At 42.7% G+C, this 23850-nt stretch overlaps 3 protein-coding genes across 4 annotated transcripts; 2 read left to right on the top strand and 1 right to left on the bottom strand.

Moving 5' to 3' along the window:
* Nucleotides 1-3741, top strand: LOC127767405 (DNA-directed RNA polymerases II, IV and V subunit 6A-like). Its single transcript, XM_052292737.1, has 6 exons — nt 1-158; nt 1467-1500; nt 1578-1750; nt 1844-1895; nt 3258-3325; nt 3407-3741. The coding sequence occupies exons 1-6, from the start codon at nt 124-126 to the stop codon at nt 3474-3476; spliced, it is 432 nt and encodes a 143-aa protein (XP_052148697.1). The 5' UTR covers nt 1-123; the 3' UTR covers nt 3477-3741.
* Nucleotides 3742-4062: 321 nt separating this feature from the next.
* Nucleotides 4063-6421, bottom strand: LOC127767404 (protein POST-ILLUMINATION CHLOROPHYLL FLUORESCENCE INCREASE, chloroplastic). The gene is made up of 7 exons (XM_052292736.1): nt 6030-6421; nt 5856-5940; nt 5403-5481; nt 5166-5279; nt 4810-4922; nt 4496-4603; nt 4063-4398 (listed from the first exon to the last, which is right to left on the bottom strand). Exons 1-7 carry the CDS (start codon nt 6224-6226, stop codon nt 4279-4281), a joined length of 816 nt encoding a protein of 271 aa, XP_052148696.1. The 5' UTR covers nt 6227-6421; the 3' UTR covers nt 4063-4278.
* Nucleotides 6422-12732: 6311 nt separating this feature from the next.
* On the top strand, nt 12733-19161 carry LOC127768237 (arabinosyltransferase XEG113). 2 transcript variants are annotated; one of them, XM_052293771.1, is made up of 11 exons: nt 12733-13619; nt 14190-14446; nt 14698-14833; nt 15187-15281; nt 15389-15442; nt 15963-16076; nt 16919-17017; nt 17120-17239; nt 17840-17926; nt 18003-18224; nt 18425-19161. In XM_052293771.1, the coding sequence occupies exons 1-10, from the start codon at nt 12896-12898 to the stop codon at nt 18183-18185; spliced, it is 1869 nt and encodes a 622-aa protein (XP_052149731.1). In that variant the 5' UTR covers nt 12733-12895; the 3' UTR covers nt 18186-18224; nt 18425-19161. The 2 variants fall into 2 exon arrangements, with proteins under 2 accessions (XP_052149731.1, XP_052149730.1); XM_052293770.1 differs by having other exon boundaries at nt 12734-13619; nt 18003-19157.
* Nucleotides 19162-23850: the final 4689 nt, after the last annotated feature.

The raw sequence follows: 23850 nt of genomic DNA, 5'->3' as shown, positions 1-23850 counted from the left end.
GGGCCGTCCGTTGCGCTCTCCCAGAGTCCCATTTGCCCCCTTTCTCCCTGTCGAGCACCGCTTGGCCGCCGTGCGGCGAAACCCTAGCGATTGTAGCGGCCGGAATCAGAGGCGGCGGAAGCCATGGCGGACGACGACTACAACGACATGGACATGGGGTTTGCCTTACTCTCTACTATCTCTCTCTCTCTAGTCCTTTTTCCGTATGATCATGGGAATCCAATCTAGGGTTTCGATAGGCATCGCCTGTTCTAATAAATTTCTAATCCCAGACCGGTCGAACCAGCTCTCTGTGTAACATGTTGCGCCGGTAGGAGTCTGTGCTGGGTGATTCGTTGGCGCTCCTCATCGCCATGGGGAGCATTTGGGGTGGTGGGTTCGTTGATTCGAGTCGAAGCTAGTTATGGCGATTGCCGCGATTCACTCGATTGGTTTTTGGAAAACGAGAGGTGTTAATGTTGGATGCGTACTGGTCTTCACGGGTAAAAGGTGTCTTTGGAGTTTATTCTTGGGGCATGTTTTGATCGTTGAGTCGAGTATTATTCTTAGGGCATGTTTCGTTCGTTGAGTCGAGTAATGGCTCTTAGAAGTTGTCTGAGATTAGTTTGTCAGCAACAGAAGGGGATACTGTAAAGAGTGATATTCTGTTTCCCTGCTTGTTTGGTTATGGTTAGGTTTAGCAGGTTCTTTGAAATTTAGGTTTGCTTGGATGAATCAATTGGGTTAATGCGACAATCCCGCTCACCAATTATGGGAATTTTCATTGATGATTCTATACCGCTTTGTTTGAGAGAAAAGAAGAACATTGAACGCAGTCGGGGATGGGGGGTTCTCATGCGTACCTCCTGCTTGCTCCTTTCTATGGTGACATGGACATGACGGGATTGGCTAGACCGATATAGGTCAGGGGAGCTATGCAATTGATGTAATAGGAGGCTTGGTGCAAATCATTTATGCAGCAGTATAAAGAAAGGGGAAAAATATATATGCATATAAGGAAAACAAGGAGAAAAATGAAAGATAAAAATGGAAAAAATCTATTACATATTAAGATAGATGGTCATTGTACTAATATGGAATCCTAACTTTGTCACGCTAGCTAAAAACTTAGAGGATCTCTAACATCTTGCTTCTAATTGGAACAAGAATGTGTGGTTTCATTCTTTTCTGCTTAATTCACTGTGGTGGCTTGGTGGTTAAAACATATGAATTAGTTAGTTATATGTCCATTTTCTCAGGAATATTCAATTTTAGTGTAATTACTAAATTACACAGACCAAAGTTATGTTCATTAGTGTTGGTAGAAGTGAAAATTTTGAATTTCTTTTACATTTCATCCTAGTGAGATATCTACCATTATCCTTGCACAACTATATGATTGCTGAAGCACTGATTGTTATATGTCATTTTAAAGGATTGTTTTGTTGGATATTGATTTAGGAATGGCATTGTATTTTCCTCTGCAGGTATGAGGATGAGCCACCAGAACCTGAGATTGAGGTACACACATTGCTATCCTCATGCAGTGATGTTATCTGTTAATGGAAAAGAACTGATGGAGTTCTGTTCAATAATAGGAAGGGGCTGAAGAGGAACCTGAGAATAACAACGAGGATGGCCCTGATGAGGTTGTAGGGGCAGAGGCTGAAGATAAGGAGCAAGAAAAGACTCAGCGCCCACGCAAAACGTCAAAGTATATGACAAAGTATGAGCGTGCCCGCATCCTGGGTACACGTGCCTTACAGATAAGGTATGTTTCTATATATCATATTGCACAGTATTGCCAATTTGATGGCTAATAGTTTACCATACAGTATTAATAACCCTTGCTGTTGTTTTATAGCATGAATGCTCCAGTTATGGTTGAGCTTGAGGGAGAAACTGATCCTCTTGAGGTAAATTCTATTTTTCCAAACTATACATGCAATAGGTATTTGTTCAAACAAGCGATAACCTCTACATATTCATTATTTTGATTTTTGCCAGTTCCATATACCAAGCTTATATTGTACAACTTAAATAACCTTTTACAATAAACATCTGTTTCCATCATGAAGAATGAAAATGAACAATGGAATTTTCTTGTTTAGGCATACAACACCTGACTGCCAACTAATTAATAAAATTAACGTTTGAATATATAATTCAATAAAGTACACATGTTTGATAGCTGTATGTAATTGTGTATAGACATAGGCCAGCAATTCAATCAATAGAATGTCTTTTTTTCGTCATGGAGGGCTGCCACGCCGAGTCAGCTTGAAATCTAAATATGTGACTGACAATAAGTTTTCGTCTGCAATTATACTAGTATGCACAAGGTTGTATTTGTACACATATATTTCTTTCATCAAGGCTCTAGATACTATTATTTGGTAGCCTTGTGATTCTGTGATTTGTTTCCACAATATAAAAACAGATAGGACAAATGTTGACAAGCACCCTGACTTGTCTATTTGAATTAGTTCTTCTACCCAGACAGAAGTTATTAGTCAGGGCTCTTATACATTGTTTTTCATGGCATTTCAAATATCACGAAATTGATCTAGTTTATGTGGAGAACAAGTGGCAATTGATTAATTCTGTATTATGTTTTAGTGTTTGATAGTCCAATACCAAAGATTGGCTTTGTTGTAACACTTGATATATTATATGGCTGCTGGCTGGTAAATATGCCACTGCTATCCCTGAAGTGGGACTTTCATACGCATTAGTTCCATCCTTATTCCAACTTCTAGAAGGTTTATTATATCTAAATCGGAAGAGTTAACCGGAGGTTTTAAAAATTCTGGGAAAAGGAAAAGGCAGGTGCCGGGTTTTCTTTGTTCATGCCAAACTTTGTTATCATGATGGACAGAGAAAAGGAAGAGATAGAAGAAATCAATTCTTCCGGAATATGAATACAATTTTTGTTGACTCCCATATTGTTCTCAATCTTAAAATTTTGTATGTTTACACGTGTCCCTCTTCCTCCATGTCATGAAAAATTTTCACATGTTTTTAGAATTCCACAAGGGTCTTAGATTGCTTTTCCCGGATAAAAAATTATTTTGGTATGTTTTAGGCATGGTAACTGAAATATTTTGGTGGAGTACTCCCACAAAACCAAGATGAGATGAATGTTGACTGCACTTATCAACAACTCATTATAAATACTACTTAGATTTCTTCTCTCTTTCTGTCAGAAATTGTCAGTTGATTTTATTCTATCTTTCAAATTACTTGCTATGCTAAACTATTGTCTTTGTGCAAATTAGATTGCCATGAAAGAGCTGAGAGCACGCAAGATCCCATTCACAATTAGGCGGTACTTACCTGACGGAAGGTGAGATTTGAATAAAAGACATTTATGTGTTTCCTGATTTTGTAACCTCATTATAATAGTTTACTGTGTGTTCAAATATAGCTATGAGGACTGGGGCGTTGACGAGCTTATTGTGGAGGACTCCTGGAAACGCCAGGTTGGAGGCGGCTAAGCTGTGACTGAGGCTACTCAAAACGAACAGCTTTGTGCTGCAAGTTGACTTTGCCCTTGTAGTAATATGGTCTGTGCAACTCCATTATGACTGGATGCTGTATTAGTGAACTGGCGTGATGATGGCATGCCATGTTGCCTTGGCATGTATGCCTTCTTTCCGCAGTGTAACTGTGACTGAAATTTGCATGGTTGCATCAGTTTGCTTGGACCATTTGCAGACTTTGTCCTGTGGATGTTCATGGCTTAATGCTTGGTTTTTTTTTTTCTTGGCCTAATTTGGTAGTCGTCTAGCAGACATGAGCGACATTTTTCCAGTACGTAGACATCAGACAAACGGGCGGATGCCTGGAATTGTGCTGGAACTGAACTTAAATTCCGGTTGATTCGTGTTCTGGGTCCATTTGCACTTTTCCAGTATAAGTATCAAACTCTGAACCGAAGGCTATATAGATAAATCAGAAAATAATATTTTTTTTCTCCTTGTTTAATCAGGAGTTATCCCGTGTTTTTGGAACTTTTGGTCACGTGCCGACACTTTCTTTGATGGTATTTGTATAGGTTGATCTCTATTAAATTCAGAGTAGTTCTGTCACAAATTAACAACCACATTTGTATGAGGCCTACAGTTGTGTATTCTTTTCACCAAATGCAGCACACATCATTCCCTAATACCATTCTATCACACATCTGTGCTTTCTTGTACATCATACCGTGTCGCTTCTCTTTCTTTTTACATTGAACAACAGTGGCCACTAATTACAGCTTCTTGCTAATAAAACTCGCTGAGACTGTAGTTCAGTTCATTCCTCGGAATCGGAATCCATTGGGCATGATCCGTCATCCACGGTGGCGAGTGGATCAAACATGTGCGAGTTTGGATCCATGCACCCTGACACAATGTCCAGCTTGCAGCGATCTCCCTGCCAGTGTCAGGGGATGCAGCAACAGTTCAGAACTGGCTAGGATTAATCATGAATTTGAGCTAAACAGCAATGCAAAAAAGGTTAAAAGTTTTACCCCCTCTTCGTAGTAGCTGCCCATCTCGCAGCTTGTGATGACAACGTTTTCGTCTGGGAAGATGGCTCTGTCGCATGCCCCTTCTCTGTTCAGTTCGTCTGCTAGACCCTGCATCGTCGTCACAGATAATTTTTAAAATAACTCTTTATTAGCACAAAAGGTGCATTCTAAAAGTTAACACTGATCCAAAGAGGAGTTTCAACTTTTCCAGTGCATAAGCTATCAAGAAATGGTAATTAACAATAAAATTGGATTCAAGGTACAAATCAAGCTTGTTTGATTGAAAACAACACGAACTCGGAGCAAAATTTTACCTCGTTGAAGAAGCTCAAGGGCTTGTTGAGCCATGGCTTGGGGACCCTGAACTTGAGGGTGTACGGTCCATCCCAATCCACCCCGTTTGTGAAGGAGAAGACGAGGGTCATGGCTGCGAGTGCAAAACCAACCACACAAAATCTCACTCCGATGACAACATGCTATTACATACATACAGTACTAGTAACGAATCCATTGCCACTCAGATGACAACATGCTATTACATACATACAGTACTAGTAACGATCACTTGAACATATGGTGTCAGCATGATGCAAAAGCTTAATTTAAGCTAATGAGAAATTGCAGGCGAATCATTCATATCTTCAACGAAACAAAACAATCAGCTACTGACCATGCTGCGGCACACGTATCCTGATGGTGTATATGGGAGGATCAGCTGATCCCCTCTCTTGCAGCGTCATCTGCCTCGGCTCACCACCGCACATGATCGGCTGGTTAAAACCACCTGCAGCAAATAAAGTCTCAGTTATCAACTCCTGAATCAGATTCAGACCAAACCAAATTGTAGCCTGAATTTTTCCCGGACACTGGGTGGGTGAAAAGGAGAATTAAGAGGGTGCTCAGTTACCATTAAACGCGATGCCAAACTGAGCGTTGGGGGTCATCTTGGTCGCTGCCGGGTTGTAGAAAAGGATCAGGCCCTCTCCCTGGTAAGAACACAGCGGCAGCTTAATTAGCTACTATTTCCATGATGAATCTGCCAGGTTGCTAGTACTACCGCTGTTCCATATTATAAGTTGCTTTTGACTTTCTTTTTCTTATTATTTTTTAAAGTTTAAAAATATAACAAAATTCCTAACCCAAAACAAACATATTATCAAAATATATTAAATGTTAATTTTAATGAAACTAATTCGGTGTTATACATGTTGCTAATTATTTTTAAAAAAAACTTAGTCAAATTTTTTAAAAATATTGATTAGGAAAAAAATCAAAATGATTTATAATATAAATCAGAAGGAGTAGTTGTTACATGTATGATGAGTGAAAGTATTTCTTTTTGTGAAGAAATTAAACTTACAGCCGATGGAGGAAGACCGTTCATGGTCTTCCAGTAGACCGGCGCCTTGCCCAGCTCGAACTCCGCCCATGTCGGAAGCGAGCACCTGCAACAACCAATTTTTTTTTTTAAATCAACACAACTTTTTCATCAGCCACAAATTAAAGGGGAGAGCTCAGTTTGTGAGTTACTCACTCGTTGGTCTGCGGCACGGCGGGCGCCGTGGCCGCGGCAGGCGCCGCGGCGGCGCCTGTGCGGACTACCCTGGCCGACGAGGAGGAGGAGGAGCTCCGGTGGCAGGTGATGGTCGCAGCGCTTGCCGGCCGCCGGGGACGGCGCTGGACGGCGCCGCCGCCGGTGCTCAGGCGGCTGCAGGAAGAGAGCGTGGCCATCCTACAGTCTACACTTGTGAATTGTGATAGCTGATGAAAGAAAGAGAAGAGAATCCGAAGTGAGTTTGCGAAGGAGGCATATATAAGGATGGATCATGATATTATCGTGGATGGAGAGGTGAGGTGAGGGGCTTGGCTGCGCGTGTGTGGTGGTGAGGTGGCGACGACGAGCTGGCCGGGGCGTGTGGTTGGATTGGATGAGTATTCTTCTGCCTTGATTTTTTTTCCCTCTTTTTTTTGTTATTTTTTCATTTTTCTTGCCAGCCGCCTCTGTTTTCTTCGCTATGGGACAAGAGAACGCGAGGCTCAAGTACATTGTTAGGCGCTTTAGCTTTTGCCCTGTAGCGGGAAAGATCTCCTTCGCCGCTAAAATATCTGGCCTTTTGCGTACAAATATCTCACAATGAGAGCTGGTTTTACAACCCCTTTCAGATTATATTTTGTGTGCTTTAGAAAATTTTGAAAATAATATGTTCGATATATAGAGTATGTTGTAGTAAGACTGCTTTCTTCTAGCGAGTTCGAAGAAAGATTCATCGTACGCATAAAAGGATAAAACTCATTAGCATATTATTAATTAATCATTAATCGTTATAAACTTAAAAAAAAGATTAATTTCGACTTTTTTCCTTCGAATCCAAACTTTAACTTACTTGTTTTTCATTAGCACACTTTTAAACTACTAAATGGTGTGTTTTTTCTAGTAAAAAAAGTTTTATATAGAAGATATTTAAACAAATCAAATTAATCTCTTTTTTCAAGTTTATAATGATTAATGCTTAATCATGTGTAGTACTTCTCTGACTTTTTAACAAAATATCCATTTCTCTCCACGGTAGCTAAGTGATCACAGTATTGCACATCTATACTTCTATATCTATACTAATATAAAAAGGAGGAGTTGCCCCCTCCAATCCTACTGGTGAAATCATCTGAATCAATCACTACCGTTCTTCTTCGTCTCTCCTGATCCAGATCGTCCGTCCGCCATCTCTCCTATCCGTCCGCTTCCTCCTCCTCGCGCGATGAGCGTGCGCTGAACACGCGGGACTCGCGCTCCTCCCCAGCGCTTTTGCTGCCGCTGCCATCACGCGCCGATTCTCCTCGCCCCACCGCTGCTCCCGCCGGCGCTCCTCCTCCTCCGCCCTCTTCCTCCTCGCATTCCCCGTTCGCCGCCGTCGGAGGGTCGTCCCCTTCCGGCGTCGCCGCCGCCGCCGCCAACACGCGCCGCTTCTACTCGCTCCGCCTCGATCCACCACTTCTCCATCCGTCAATCGGCTCGGTGAAATCATCGGCCAGAAATCCATCGCTGCATCATCCACCCAACGCCCCATCCCCATTCTCATCCCCATCGCCATCGTCAATCTCGCCTCCTTGATGGCGCAATCCCCGCATCGTCGCAATAACTGCCAAGGCAAGTATATCATCCCCTTAGCCCCTCATGCCCTCGCCCTTCCCCCGCCGTTGTCGCCTTCCACCACCCGTATCCCGCAGCGGCGTCCGTCGCCAGCTCCCCTTCCCTGCACGCAGGCGCTGTTAGATTTGGATCGAGAGCCGTCGTCCTTGGATCAAAGTCTTCGCCTCACTGCCGTCGTCGGGCAGTGGAGAAGAGGAGATCCAGTGTATATGCACTGCTACAGCTGTCCCACCGCCTACGGTACCACGTCACGTCAGGTGGTGGAGGAACCAAGGCCATCCCTCAACACCTCAGGCACCTCATGAGTTCGACTCCCACAGTGCACGCCGCCACGTCAGGTAGAGGAGGTGGTGCTTGCGTGTGAATGCAAGGTCGGTGGTGATGGCACATTGCTTGGACACCGCCATGGCCCCGCCCTCTCTACTTGGTACTTGCAGTATATGGCGATGTTGCCGGATCTAGCGCATCTACACGATGGATGACCTTGTCATGTTCAGGAGTTCAGGTGATGTTCCTCCCCTTCTCTAAAGATTTTTATCTGATGTTGGTGGCGTATGGTGTTTGATTAGGGGAATTGAGTGGTTTGCAGTGTGATACTGGGTTCAACCTTCCTAAGAAGGAGAACGGCAGCTGCGGCGGCCAGTATAACTTGGCCTCGAAAAAAGGTAGGTAACCATATTATATTCATGTTGTTCTCAAAGTTTGATTTATTCACATCGAAGGAGCAGCCAAGGCATGATTATGGCATTTCTGATTCTAATGGTACTGTGCTTGTTGTCAATTAAGATTTTATTTGGCTAATAAAAAAATAAGTGTATATGCAGGTGATTTGCCAACCCCAACTATTCAGGTGGTACTGCCCTTCTCTGCAGTGACGGAGGATGAATTTCAGAAGCAGTTGACTCAGGACAGGTTGTGTCTCATTATTAATTTAAATCGATCTCACCTCAACATCATAACATCATGTAACTTGCAGTCTGCACCCTCGACTAATTCAGACAAACCTATCAAGCCTGATAGACTTTTTGATTCCCAAGGATCAATCCTTTTTTGGCTAAATTAGCACAATAGTTGGTTCAAGCTGGGTGCCAACAACAATGCTTAGGAATATACACATCTATTGATCCCTTATGTGCAAAGTTGCTCTAATGGCCTCCTATGTGGATGTACTGTTGCCCAGTGATTTGCTAAAGCACTTTCTCCTGTTTTGCACAGCGAAGTGAGTGCTTCAGCTTCAGAGCCATGTTCAAAGAGCTTGTGTGTTGAAAGATTGAGCAAACGTGAAGTGCAGAAAAAGCATTAAGAATTTTTGGAGTCTAAAAGAGGAAATTGTATTCATTTTGTGTGAATTGCTGTAAGTTTTTTTTCTCTGATTTACTTTATGATGCAACATATCTCTGGTGACACTATCTTCTTTAAACATTTTAAATTTCCCTTTGCCGCAAAACATCACCTTTGTGACCATGTTTTTCTGTACGGTCAATCTTTTTGGCTACACGACTCAGCTTTGGCGAGAGGCCGCATGGGATAAACCAATGTTTCTATCTAAAGTGTTCTTTCAAAATCGTTTTTGTACTGAATAAAAAATGAAGCTTAATGGATCTGAAGCTATGTACAGGAATCAGAAGGGCTATTTAGCAGCAACTGCAGAGTAACAACAGATGATTGTGCCTCTTCTATTTGTGCTATTTAAAAAACACTTTTTTAACAAATTTCATATTGTCCTTTTGTATAGTCAGCCAGATGCAGCGTGTTGCATGGGACATGGAGCATGCATGTTACCATATGCAGTTCAAGGCATGGGATTAGTGAGCTTTAATTGGGTATCCTGCTAAGATTCATTTCTGAAAAAACATACAAGAATGTCGTTTTCAATCATGCTAACTGTAATTTTTTTAACAATTGGGTTAAGACCAAAATAAAATGATATAAGCCTCTATTTCTTCTATCAGAGATCTATTACAATTTTTTTGGGGGACAATAACGAATAAAACAAACTGGTGAACAATTTTCTTTCCCTTAAATTTGTACAAAATTTATTGTGTCTTTGCTGATTAGCTGCAATTGTGTGAACCTGGTGGCTAACGAGGAATGATATGGTGTTTAGAGATAACATTGCTTACTCCCTTCTAATTTAACTTTTTCAAATTATTTCTCAACTAATGTAGTGGAAACCTCTCCTTCCTCAAGGAGAAGCAGATGGAGGCTCTGGTGGCACGTCTGAAGGGGCAATAGCAAGGCTGCGACCAAGATCAAGAGTTGGATGATGTTTTTCCTACCAAAAAAAGTTTGAAGTCCGTGTTAAAGTAAGAGTTGTCAATTTCTGCTATGGGAGTTCTTACCCCTTTTTGTTTAGTTTGTCTATCCTTTAAGTGACCCTAGCTGGTCGGGATGTGTGACCATGTGAGACTTCCCTTTTGCTCTGAGCTCATGTAAACCTTGTAATCCCAGCGAACCTGTCGTTGTGGCTTTCAATGTAAGCTACGGGGTAGGTCTGAGGACCTTCTTGAAAAAAACATTTATTCCTATGTTGAATGAATTATCTAGAATTAGATCCACAATCTTGGACACAAGGTTTGCTGCTTTGCTTCTCCCGTAGTAATTTACATGGTGCACAGCTTGGCACTCCAGGAGTACACATAACACATGCTTTTTACTAGGGTCTATGATACTCTTTTTTTACCTTTAGAATTTGTATGGAGTGCTCTATATAAAAAAGGTACATTTATTATTCTATTTTTTTATTGTACATAATACCAAAACATGCCTTGCACGTGCACGATAACTAGTAATCTACAATGACACAGTCCATCCATGTTTGTTTAGAATTTCTTAAATTGCACAAATAAAATTCAAAAAAAAATTTGTAGCTTTTCAGATAATTTAATTAAAATTCCGGTTTGCATCATCTGCGGATGAACAAAGCCACAAGACTTGTTGCAAATTTTCCACATCAAACAGAATGAGAAATGGGAGACAAAAAACTAGAGCTGTCTCCCATTTGATGGGCCACGAACCACGTTTGGAAAAAGTTCACTGCCGGTCTCTCATCTAAGGTTGAGTTTCGATCGAGTCTCTCAACCGCGAAACAATGTAACTAACGCAATCCTTATCTTTATAGAACAGAGGAAATGTAGTCCCAACGAAGACGGTTTCAACGTGGCATATTGATTTGTTCTTTATCTAATGTGGCGTCTATGTGAAACTTATACGATAAAACAACAACAACAAAAAAAGTGGGTCAACATGTAATCCATAGAGAAGAAATATAGCGTACATATGGCGGAACTATATATATTTAGGAATAGACTGTTCCAATCTGTTTGTACGATATTGCTAAAATCTTCTTCATCTATGCGTGTCTGAATGGCTCGATGGTGGTCATTTACAAAGTGCTACTACCTTATCCCGATAGAAATCTCTGGCAGCTCCCTTGGTACCTAGTTAGAAAAGAGATGTAGTACCTAGCTAGTTAGAACTTTCTTTTTTTTTTAATGTGGTGGCAAAAGGACAAATCCTTGATAAATTGTACTTCCAGTATTCACAAATGATCAGCATATATGGTTTGTGTATCGATACCATCACACTTACACATGTCACTTAAATTGACATCGATTAACATGCAACACCATTTCTTGTGTCCTATATATATGCTTCAAGGGCAATATGCGCCAATGATATTGCTTGCATGCATGCAGTCATGCACCACAATTACAATTAATTAGTACATTGAACAATACATGCAACTGATTATTTTATACTGCACAGGAAAACAAAAAGTCACATGTAGGAAGTACCAAATATACTGATCATTTCTGAATAACACTGAAAAAATTATATGATGATAATTTGTGAATGAAGTGAGTCCATATCAATCTTGGCAAATTTCCCCTCCCTCTAATAACACGAATATTTTGGTGTATATCTTAATGTATACCAGGTAAGACATAAATGACAAAATTAAGTTCATTTACAATCCTAAATATTTGTTTTAAAAAAATGTAATAACACTAAAATTAACTCTAAACCAGACAATATTCAACTTTTAAGTTTCAATATCGTGCATTTTTCTACTTTGGCTTGAATTTAGATTAGTTTTAGATGACATGGGGAATTTTTGTAGGGCTGTTTTTTTAATTATTATAAATATAGTTATTTACTTCAAAAGGACTTTAAAAACTAGAACTTATTTTCAAGAGTATTTTTAACGTAAAGATATTAATAAGCTCTAATAATTGGCCCACAGAAGATACTAGTACTGAAATATGAACAAAATTCCGCTCAAAGAAAACAATATTTTAGGTGAAAACTATATTCCATGACGCACCAAATTTATCTAGGTTTTCACGAAGTGAGCGTATCTTAACTGGTTAGGTTTCTTGTGGTGGAACTAGCTCACCAGAGTTAAAATTTAGATTTAACACGGGTGCTCGTGTTTATGGCTAATTGTTCTTTCAGTAATAGGCGACAATGAGGCGCCGGTTCGTGGTGACTTTGTTAATCTCAAGATATGCTGATCCAATCTTCCAGAAGTGCTTAGAGGTAGGTTATACGCGCGTGCTCATAGGGGTGAGCGTACGCGCATTGTGGATGTCTGCGTTTGTATTATATTTCTAAAAAGAAAAGAATTTCTCAATCGTTCAATGCACAAACCGTGATGATTAGACAAGCTTAAAATTACCCTATTTGACGTTTGAAGCATAGCTGCACAGAGAAATAGACCTCGTTTGACAGCCATTTTTGCTGCTACAGATTACAGCCGTTTTAAACTACTGCAGCCGCAGCTGCTGCCAAAAAAATCTCTTCCAAACACACCCATAGATGAATATCCATTTATCTTTCCCTTTTCGTACGCTTGGACATTGCCATTTGCCCTACATAAACACACCACTCGTACAGTGTACTTGATTGAGTTGACAAAGTCATACTGTACTACAACGGATGAACATGTGGAAATGAAGACACAAATCCACTCCCTACTTGCTTTCACTGTCAAGTGGGCCCCGCACGACAGTGGCGAGCGAAACGGGAGCGTGCTTTTTCCATCGTGATTCCTTCACCGTAACGGGATCATCGGTAGTAAGGTCTAACCGTGCAGCCACCGCCAGGTGGGCCCCCCGACCCGCCGGCGCCGCCCACTCCCGTCTCGTCTCAAACCCCACCTCCCCTAGTTCCCTTTCCCGACAATGGCAGCGGTGAGCCGCTGACCTTGCCTCTCCGGCGACCACGATCCGCCGCCGCCGGCCGGCGAGATGGCGCCGTGGTGCCCCGCCGACTCGACCAAGCCGGTCTTCGTCGGGATCTACGGCGCCGTCATCGGCGGGTTCGCCGTCTCCGCGCTCTTCTTCCTCCTCTCCTCCTTCTCCTCGCTCGCCGCGCCCCCGCTCCCCATCCCTCCCGCGTCCGCCGCCGCCGCCAACCTCTCGGGCGCAGTCTCCGGTGTGGCGCAGCCGGAGACCATGTACAATCGGCCCATCTGGAAGCCCCCGCCGCGGAGGGAGCGGATGCCCGCGCCGCGCGCGTTCCGCCTCACCCGCGAGATGGTGGGCGCCCGCGCCCGCGGCGGCGCCATCGTCGTCACCTTCGGCAACCACGCCTTCCTCGACTTCATCCTCACCTGGGTGCGCCACCTCACGGACCTCGGCGTCGACAGCCTCCTCGTCGGCGCCATGGACACCAAGCTGCTCCGGGAGCTCTACCTCAGGGGCGTCCCCGTCTTCGACATGGGCAGCAGGATGGCCACCGAGGACGCCGTCTGGGGCTCGCCCACCTTCCACAAGATGGGCAGGGAGAAGGTGCTGCTCATCAACGCGCTCCTGCCCTTCGGCTACGAGCTGCTCATGTGCGACACGGACATGGTGTGGCTCAAGAACCCGCTGCCCTACCTCGCCCGCTACCCTGACGCGGATCTCCTCACGTCCAGCGACCAGGTCATTCCCACGGTCACCGATGACAGCCTGGAGAACTGGAGGGAAGGTGAATTATCTACACTTTGCAATAATGCACCTTATCTAAGTCATATGTTGTGACGAGATAGATGGTGTGATGCATTCTCTATTTTTCGATATTTCCCAGTGCTAATCTATCTACAATAATCATTGCCCTGCTGTAAGATCAGGAAATCAGAACTGCACAATACTGAGATGAATTTTCTTGACCTTTTGATACTAAATTCTGAAAGTTTGGAATTAATTTTAGTTCAACTTATGAGAATAGAACTAATCTTTAAATATTTACAGTGGAATGACTCTGGAATTGGACTTCTGTTGGTGAAGACAATTGCTGTAGAATATAGCTTCCAATATGTATCAGCAATAGCAAATCCTAGAGAATTAGAACCTGATGTGAACTAATGTTCTTGTTACTGTATTTTTCTGATGTTTTAAAAAATCTGCTCCAATATTTTCTGTTTGCCTGTATAATATTTTTTTTCCCTGTTTACCTGTATAATAAGATTTTTTGTTCTGTTTACCATCAATTGCAGTTACTATTTGAACCTAACATATTGCCTTTCCCCCCCCCCCCCCCCCTCTTTCTTATGCACAGTTACTGGTGCATACAATATCGGTATTTTCCATTGGCGACCCACTGAACCAGCTAAGAGGCTGGCAAAAGATTGGAAAGACTTACTCTTATCTGATGATACGTTGTGGGACCAGAATGCTTTTAATGACCTTATGCACAAAAAATTTGGATACCCGGTTGTTGGAGAAGATGAACTTGTATATTCTTATGATGGGAAACTGAAGCTTGGAGTCCTACCAGCAAGTATATTCTGTAGTGGTCATACATATTTTGTGCAGGTAGTTGCTCTTATTTGTTTGAAATTGGCAAATTAAATATCTTGCATGTCAAAATTTTTCTTTGGTGAGTAAATTTTCAGTTAGTTAGCAATTGCATTTTTTATCTTTGTTGTCCTGCATATGTTTGGTTCTTGTTCTTTTGTTTCACACACTTTGTGCATCTTGTTTATACTGTCCCTTTCGTCTAAAATTCTCTGTAATTTTCTTGGGTTGTTTATACCTGAAATGTATTTTTTTTCTTGAGTTGCCAGGGCATGTATCATCAGCTTCGGCTAGAACCATATGCTGTGCATACTACTTTCCAGTATGCAGGTACTGCGGGAAAGCGTCATAGATTGCGTGAAGCAATGCTTTTCTTTGATCAGCCATCATACTATGACTCACCAGGTATGTTTATTCTCTGACCCTATCATGACGGAACTTCTTTGGGACAGAGGTTCATGACTTCATGTTTAAAGATCATGATGTGTTCTAGTGTACAAATGCCTTCTGATTTTATGTTTGAAGACCATGATGTACCCTAGTGTTAAAATGTTTCGTCTGTATGGGTTATCTCAGAATTACCAATGGAGCACTGTTAAACAAACCATGTAGGCTGTAGCCATATATGATCCAAGAATGAAAAGATGGTCACATGAAATTATTTTCATGCATATAACATTATTCGGATTTGAATCCTACAATCTTTACTTACTACTTTTTTTCATCATGTCCATAATTTACCTGGTATTATGATGCAGGAGGTTTCCTATCATTTAGACCCAACATTCCTAAAAGCTTGCTGTTAGATGGCGCTCATACTGTTAAATCTCATTTTGCATTGGTCAATTACCAGGTATCTGCAGCTACACATATATTTCTGCAAATTTGTGGCTGCACTTCTGTTATTGATGGTTATTCCTTTTCTTTTTCCTGATTAGTCATGTGCTTGAAAATTTTCAGTTGAAGCAAATAAGAACTGCACTCGCTATTGCTTCCCTATTAAAGAGGACCCTGGTCAGTGGAATTTCTATTCTTTTTCTTGTTTGATTTGAACTCCATGATGGTAGTGTGAATACTACACATACTTACTATTCGTGATTGTGAGGTAGTGGACATGCAGATCATTAAGTGTAAACATTTAGTTGAGATTGATTTAACCTGCAATTCGATTTCTTGAATGTGATCTCTTTCCATAAACTTTCTATATGTTAAAAGGTTGAAATGATTATTAATATGTTCTTATCTTTTAGATGTTAATTTTGTCTTTACTGATGATGTGTGCACCATCTTAATTTGATACAAAATTTACAACTTGCAAAAGTGCATTTATCCTTAAATGAGTAAGCTGCAGCTAATTAGTGAGTATTGAGGTGTTGAGTAGTAATGTATGGTAGGTGCTTCATGCTTGCTTTTTTGAGGATAAGTTTTTATCTTAGATAACTTCTGGAGGTGTTTGAGAGCAGAATTACGCTGTTCGATGTATTGTGCTCAAACTTGTGGACACCCAATTTCTGACTTCTGTTTGTACTTTTAGGTAATGCCTCCATTATGGTGCAGGCTTGATAGGATGTGGTTTGGACATCCTGGAGTTTTGGAAGGAACAATGACCAGACAACCTTTCCTCTGTCCAATGGATCATGTTTTTGAGGTGATTACACTGGGAAATTTTTTCATTTCTGTTGTTATAACATTATTTACTATTTTTCATATTATATGACATACTATTAGTTGGTTAGAGAAATAGTTTCCTTAGTTGTATGAATCATATTTTGTAGGAAATTCATCACATTTTTTTTTTCAAAGTATATATGGTTAGTGAAGTTAAAGTAAATTATATAACTGGGATTTCATGTTATATGTGTCAGCATACCTTAGATTTTTGGAAATTCTCTGTAGTTTTAGAATTTTAGATGTCATTTTTTTTAGATGTATCCAGGTGGCAGGTGGCTGAAGCTTGCCATGCTTTTTATTGTCCAAGCTTTGGTGGTTTGGAGTTTAGACCAGACCACAGTGCTATGTACTGAAAACTTCTTTTCAACATATTATTGCTGATCTGGTTACTGTACTGATATGCGTTATTCATTATTTTGCAACCACCCTCAGAATGTGGCAATGTGCAGATAAAAATTGACATATCGGGCCATTAATATTTTTCATAAATATAGCAAAAGTACCACCGGATTACCATCACAGGAATAACAAATGATGTGTGGTCAACTTATGGTTTTTTGTGGGTAAAATGAGCATGGATACTGTGGGAAATTTGCATAGGGAAGTTGAAAAGGACAAATATGTGAACAAAGCTTTGGTCAAATGCTAGATATTTATAAGCAGATAGAATAGTGTTAATGATGGCGTTTCATACCAACTGGTCAGCAACACAAATAAAGTTGTCTTGTATTTTGCACTACATAATAAACAGGCCAGAGAAGTCCACAGGTGGATCCAGTATGAAGCTAACATTCCTACTACGATGATTTAATTCTACAGGTACATGTTATGCTAAAGGACTTACCTAAGGAGGAGTTTGGCCCACACATTGATTTTAGAGAATACTCGTTTCTTGAGAATCCATCATTGCCTAAACAGGTAATGTTATTATTGTACTTGTTTTAACAATTCACTATGAATATTTGGTAGTAAGAAAGGTGGGTTTGCCTTCTAATAATTATTGTTTTGCATCTTGCATAGGTCAAAGAATCATTTCTTGAGGTTGAGCTCTGCAATGAGCATAGCACCAGATGCTCAACAACTAATAGAACCAATAAAGGCGCGCCTGTTCTCTTACCAAGGAATAGCACAGAACAAACGGTAAATGGCATTGTTTGCACATTATGCATGCCTAATTTATCTCTCATGTGGTCATGCATACAAATATACAACATTTAGATTAGAGGATACTTATTTTTCACAACATGAGGGAACTATACTAGTACCCAGATTATAGGATTTTTAGAAAAAGGAAACTCAAGCTAAAGTGAGAACTGGAGCAAAAGGCATATCATGCAAACTCAGAATTAATGCTGTAATTTTGAAGTTCGCAAACATGAACATTTTATTTGAGACAAGACTCCAATTTTATTAAGAAATATGTGTGCGACAAGCCAACAAGTCACCAGACAAGAGGTATCATGCTTTGATCAGCTGCAATTGCTGCTGCAGCTGCTGCAGCCGCAGTAGTTGAAAGCCGCTGCAGCAATCACATCCGAACACACCCGTCATTAAAAATCACTAAACATAAAGGTATATCGAGACATATACACACCTCAGATAAGAGGAAACGGCATACCCTGTGGAACATAGAGTAGGATTCCTATACTCCTAGTAGCAGCCATTGCCTATTGCAAGGTCTGCTTTATCTTTTGGTATCTTATGGAAAAATCATATTCTGAAGTTGCTATTTTTTTTCAGCTTTTGGATATATTCAAACCATATAAGGATATCAAAATCTTACAGTTCTCATCTATGGTTAACGCCTTCGGAGGTTTTTCTGATGCAGTAAGCTTCCAGTCTTCAACAATTTTGTGCTAGTTCTGAATAAAAGGATGCATAGTAACTTTATTGTTTAAACCAGGCTGTGGACACGAAATTTCGGAATCGAGTAAAGAGATATGTGGGCCTATGGTGCTGTGTGCAGCTCCGTGAAATAGGGCACATATATTATGACATGTACTGGGATGAGAAACCAGGCTGGAAGCCCCTTCCTCCACAGACCAAGGTGGAGGACCATCCACCTTGGTTGGAGGTACAGGAATGAGGCTAACTACAATCACGGATGTTATTTTTTGATTCAAAGGCAAGATAGATTCCTTACTACAGATTAACACCTATTATCATAGCAGTCACTACCTGTTGGAAATCCAATTGATTCTTCTTGACTGCTTACTGTGAAGGAAATAGAAATCAAATGGCAATCAGTTTTGTAGCTCTGATCTTTGATAGGCTGATTCACTTATGGTCGATCAGTGATCCTTTGTCTGTTCTTACTTCACACAGATCTCTGATAAACCGTGGTCCATTCATCTTGTGAAGATAATGTTGTAGATAATGACTTTGACTCAGAACTGTTGCGCTATGTTCATAGTTCATACAGACATTAGCTTCAAAGGAGAAGATAGCTTTTTTATGCAAAATGCCTGAATTCATTGTTTGACAGTTATCTGGCTGGTACAGAAAAGGAGTAAACATGCATCATTATTGGCTGTGTACTTAGTTAGCATAAAAGGGTATTTTCGTTCCTAACTCTCCATACTTTCTTGTGTGAAAGTTAATTATTTATGCGAACTAATCAGTAGTATTCAGAAGTTCCATATGTGGAACACAAGCTGATTTGGAGAGGGAGAAGGGACCATACGTGCTCCCGATTGCCGATCTATGGCTCAGATCCTACAGTAGTTGGTCCCTCCCATCCCACAAGGCTACTTATCATTTCCTTATCTCCCAAGACCAAGGGGGAAAAAAAAGAAAAGGATCACAGGCGACGGGTTAATTGCAATGGGCATAGATTAATCTCTGCCTCCAAATCACGAGTAATCGAGTGGATAACTGGATGCTTCATCGCGTCTACATTTTCATCTACTTTCTCATTTTAACCAATCGTAACATTTTTCAATTAAATTTCATCAACTTAATACTTGCGTTCAATCCTAAAATTCTTTATATTTTGAAATCATCCATGTGCTACAGCCTTCAAGCCTCCACTCTAAATGGAGTAGGAAAACACCTACTACTTGCCACGCGTTCCCACGTGTTCCTCATTGAAGCTTCTCCGCTGGAAGGAAGGGGTAGTGGTGTTGCCGAGCCGTCCTTCAAGTCGAGCTCGTGGCCATCAGATCACCTGAATCCGGTTTTCCTTCTTTTACTTCCCTTCATCTCGCACTCACTTGACCTCGAGCTTCCCATGATTCTTCTTTCCCCACCACGGCGAGATGGCTAGAAGAAAACAATAGGTCGCAGTCTTTCCTTCTCCCTGAATGCCTTGGTTGTGAGAGGATCTGTCCTTCCTTGAAAATTTGTGGTTTTCATGGGGATCTTTGCCTCTTTTGTGCTTTTCCAATTTGCTCGCCATGGGGATTACAATCGCTATTGGTTTGCCGCGAGGCAGGCCAAAGATTGGGGTTTTTAAGGGGTTTTTGGATTTGTTCATGTGTTTGCTGCGAGGTAGGCCAAAGATTGGGTTTTTTAAAGAGTTTTTTTTGAATCTGTTCATGTGTTTATGCTTCAACTTTTGTCTTTTATTGGCTTTGTTTATTGTTCTTGTCTTGTGGTGTGGTGTATCCGATTTGCTTCATTGGTTGTATTCAAGCTATGAAACTCTAATTTTGGGAAGTTCTTTTATAAGATTGATTATTGAATTATTGTGTTGTTATCACTTAATGAACACATCTTGCTTTCCTGTCTCCGATTCAGAGAATGCAAAGGAAACGCTTCATGTGGGGATAACGTGTGAGGAAAAAACACCTTGCAAGTGTTGGGACAAACGAAGGGAGCAAAAGAGGATTGAGACGGACATAAGCATATTAGAACGATCGGAAAGTTACCAGATTAAGTAGTTAAGATAAGCATTGGTCCCGCTATTTTCTTTTCTATTTTTGCCACTTTGTTGACATGGCACTACTATTGCCCTTCTTCTCTGACTCGCTTCCCCAACCCATTTCCCTCTCTATACCAGGATGAGAAGGTAGGAGATGAATCAATGATGATGAGGGGTGGTGACAGGCCGATCATAGTGGGTGCGTACGCTAGATCCATGCGACAATGGAGGAGGTGCTTGCCACCTTCAAGCCCATGCCGTCACTCCTACACACCACCACCCTTACCATCCTTCGGGTTTGTGATATGAGTAGGGGTGGCCCGACCTTACAGTGAGCTAAAGATAACTATGATTTGAGAGAGAGAAGTTGATGACCAAACTATAATTGTACTAGATGTTGTATTACGCTTTCGTGACCAATACATCTCTCTATGGGTTGTTGATTTTACAAAAACAGATATACCTTGCAGGGGCAGGCCTACAACAATTCAAGGGTATTCAAATTGAATACCCAAGAATTTTGGCAAAAAAAATAGATATATATACTATATATTTTATATGTGTATTAAAAAATTTAAAGAAAAGACATCAAACAACCCATCAAGCAAAGAAACCATCCTTTTTAGGCCGTGTCCTCCCCTTCTTTGTTGGCCCATTAGCACAATTGATTCACTCCATTTTACCCAACCAAAAATTCTATATACATGAACTTATGCTCAATTTTGTGTTATATATGTCCTACTAGTATGTGATATTATATAGGCAAAATTTACTACAGGACACTCAAAAAACGTGTAATTAGCTATGACATCGTAAAAACGTGACGCGGCTGATAGACACTACAAAAATTGCGTAATTAGCTGTAGGACACCGGATACAATATTTTATAATTTTCGAGTCAAAAGAGGTGAGAAATTTTTTAAAATGACAAGATTGCCCCTGGCACCTCACCTCTCCTCTCCAGCTCGCTCACGTACAGCATGGAGCGCGGCGGGTGCGCGTCCAGCCAGGCGCGGTCCGGACCGTATAGGCACACGAAATGGCGGTACTGTTCCGCCGCCGTCCTCACCGTGGTGAGCTTGTGCAGCGGCCCGACGGCGAAGGTTGACTTGGACAGCTTGGTCTCGATCTTGCCCAGCTCTGACGCCTCGAAGGCGTCGAACATGTTGACCACGACCCCAGACGCCGAATCTCGCATCGTGTCGGCCTGGGTGCTGGCGGCGGCGGGGGCGGGGTAGAGGAGCGTTTAGTTGATGGACTGCGCGCCAGTGTGGGGCCACGCGTCGACGCGCGGCCGCAGCGCGGAGATGAAGGACGCGTGCGCCGCCGTGCCGGTGCGGCTGCTCACTAACCGGCGCAGGTGCGCGACCTGGACGGGCTGGGCCTCGACGCCGACGCACTCCGGCTGCCGGCCCACCTCTTCAGCGTTTTCGATGGCCACGGCAACGCCGAGGTAAGCATGTGCTTGGAACGATCCGAAACGTCCGGATTGGTCACTGGTGGCGCAGCCAACCTCAGGATTAATTTGACTGATTCCGTGGCCTTGTGTTGCTGTGCAGGTGGTGAACTACTGCCGTGAAAGGATCCACGTCGTGTTGAGCGAGGAGCTGAGGATACAGATGGTGCCGCACGGATGTAACCGGAGCGCCGCCGCCAGCGCCCAGGCCGCGCCGCCGTCGCCGACGAATAGGTGGCTCGGGCTGATGGTGTCTCTGAAGTAGGGTGTCAGGAAGTAGGAGAACTTGGAGTTGAGCTGGCTGTCGGGCTCGATGATGCCGGAGGCGCCGTTGAGCGCTCCCGGCGCGAGATCCTCGTCTGGCTAACGCAGCCGAAGGCGAGGGTCACCGTCGTCCCCGACGACGGGAACGTGAACGCGTCAGTGCCCAGAACGCTGAGCTCTACGCCGGCGCCGTAGGTTGCCACGACCACGCACACGTCGTCGCTGCCGCGCGCGCACCTTGCCTTCTCTGGCGCGACGCCGCACAGGGCGCCGTCGTCGCACGGCACCGCCCGGACGGTGCGCGACAGGGAGGAGTTGTAGTAGGGGAGGTAACGAGGGAAGCAGCCACCGGTGGCGGGAAGGCGGCAGGCGGAGCACTGCGTCTAGATGAGGTCGCTGCCGGTGTCGACGATGGCCTCCGCCGGCTGCGGCGGGTCGCCGATGCTGTAGTTGGCGATGTACTGCGTTTTGTCGTCCATGCGGATCAGGTCTCACACACGGAGCGGCTCGAGCTCTGGCACCGCCTCATCCAGCTGCTCTCCTGCAGGACGCAAGGCTAGGCGGAGGCAAGGCGGAGGCGGTCGCGCGCGAGGCGGCGGCGGCGCTTCGTGACAACGGCGGTAGCGGCAAGCTGGCGCTGTGGGAGCAGGAGGCGCCCGCGGTCGAGAGGCAGCGGCGGCGCTCCGTGACAGGCGAGCGAGCTGGAGAGGAGAGGTGAGGTGCCAGGGGCAATCTCGCCATTTTAAAAAATTTCTCACCTCTTTTGACTCGGAAATTATAAAATATTGCTTCCGGTGTCCTACAGCTAATTACATAATTTTTGTAGTGTCTATCAGCTGCGTCACGTTTTTGCGATGTCTCACAACCAATTACACGTTTTTTGAGTGTCCTGTAGCAAATTTTGCTTATTATATAAGCCAATTATTAGGATTTTTGAGTGTAGAAAAATTTCCCCCTCTTTATTTTGAATACCCAACCTTAAAATCCTGGGCCCACCCCTGATACCTTGTTCCTACAAGAAAATCGAAAAACAAGCAAGAACAAGATAAACACAGTCTAAATTGCAAATAGGAATTAAAGCTCATGACGAATCAAACACTCCCAAAGGTGGTTTCAGAAAACGAGTAACTAGATGATCTAGCCAAAACACACAATTACAAAGAAAGTAGTAATGACTAAACTATAATCTAAACAAAACCCGAGAAACCCTGAAAGGGTATCTAGCTATTTAAGGAGGTGTGAGGACTACCAACGAGTCCCTAGGGCCATACTTCACCGGGTTAGGCACACTCCTCTGGGGTTTCAGACGAGGTCATAAGCTCGTAGACCCATGATTGGTGGTACAACACTTTGTTTCCTCCATTACGGTTGAGTCATATGAAATTTGGTTCTAAGGTGGTCCATTGAAAAGAGGACTCCAACAGATTTGCATCAAGTACTCAAGGACCTAAAATAGAGCTTGTATGTGGTCATTCAAAGTCACAATTGTCTTTGTAGGTCGAACTAGATTTCATAACATGGCCTGCTTGAACTCTTTCTTTGCTTCAGCCATGGATGACGTGGTGGCACCAAGGAAGACTTGTATAAGGCCGTCACTTGGTCCCCAAATCAACATTTTTTTATTTTCCATGCATGCTTTTGCACTTCCTTTCTTTTCCTTTAATCCCACTTATGAAATTGAAAACACACAAAAAACACAAAAACTCAAGTTGTAGTATCCTTTTCAAATATATGGAAATTAAACCTAACCAAAAAAATTATTACCTTTGGCATGGAATCAGTGAGTAGCCCAACAGCTGTTGGTGCAAGTGAGATGCAGGAGGACGCCGGGTGGGAAGCGAGCAAGCAGACGATACCGATGGGAGGTGGAAGGAGGTAGCCGGCGATGAGTGGGAGGTTGGAGCAAGGGGCACCGAGAGGGAGACAAGAGGCGGCATGCGCCAGTGCCGACCAACTGCAATAGAGGGCTTGCTATGAGGAGAGATTATATGAATATGTGCTGAGCATGGCTAGCGGAGGACTGCGACGATGAGCAATTCGTGGCTTGCGAGCTGAGTCATGAGAAGTAGAAGCATTGCTTGGCAGCGTGCCACGTGCGATTAAGGGATCAATCGAAGGCCTAGGGTTTTCTTGATACTTGTATGGTTACTCCTCCACTGCACGGGCCTT

This window comes from Oryza glaberrima, chromosome 3, assembly GCF_000147395.1.
Source record: "Oryza glaberrima chromosome 3, OglaRS2, whole genome shotgun sequence".
Taxonomy (NCBI): Eukaryota; Viridiplantae; Streptophyta; class Magnoliopsida; order Poales; family Poaceae; genus Oryza; species Oryza glaberrima.
This window is presented reverse-complemented; position numbering and strand designations above follow the sequence as displayed.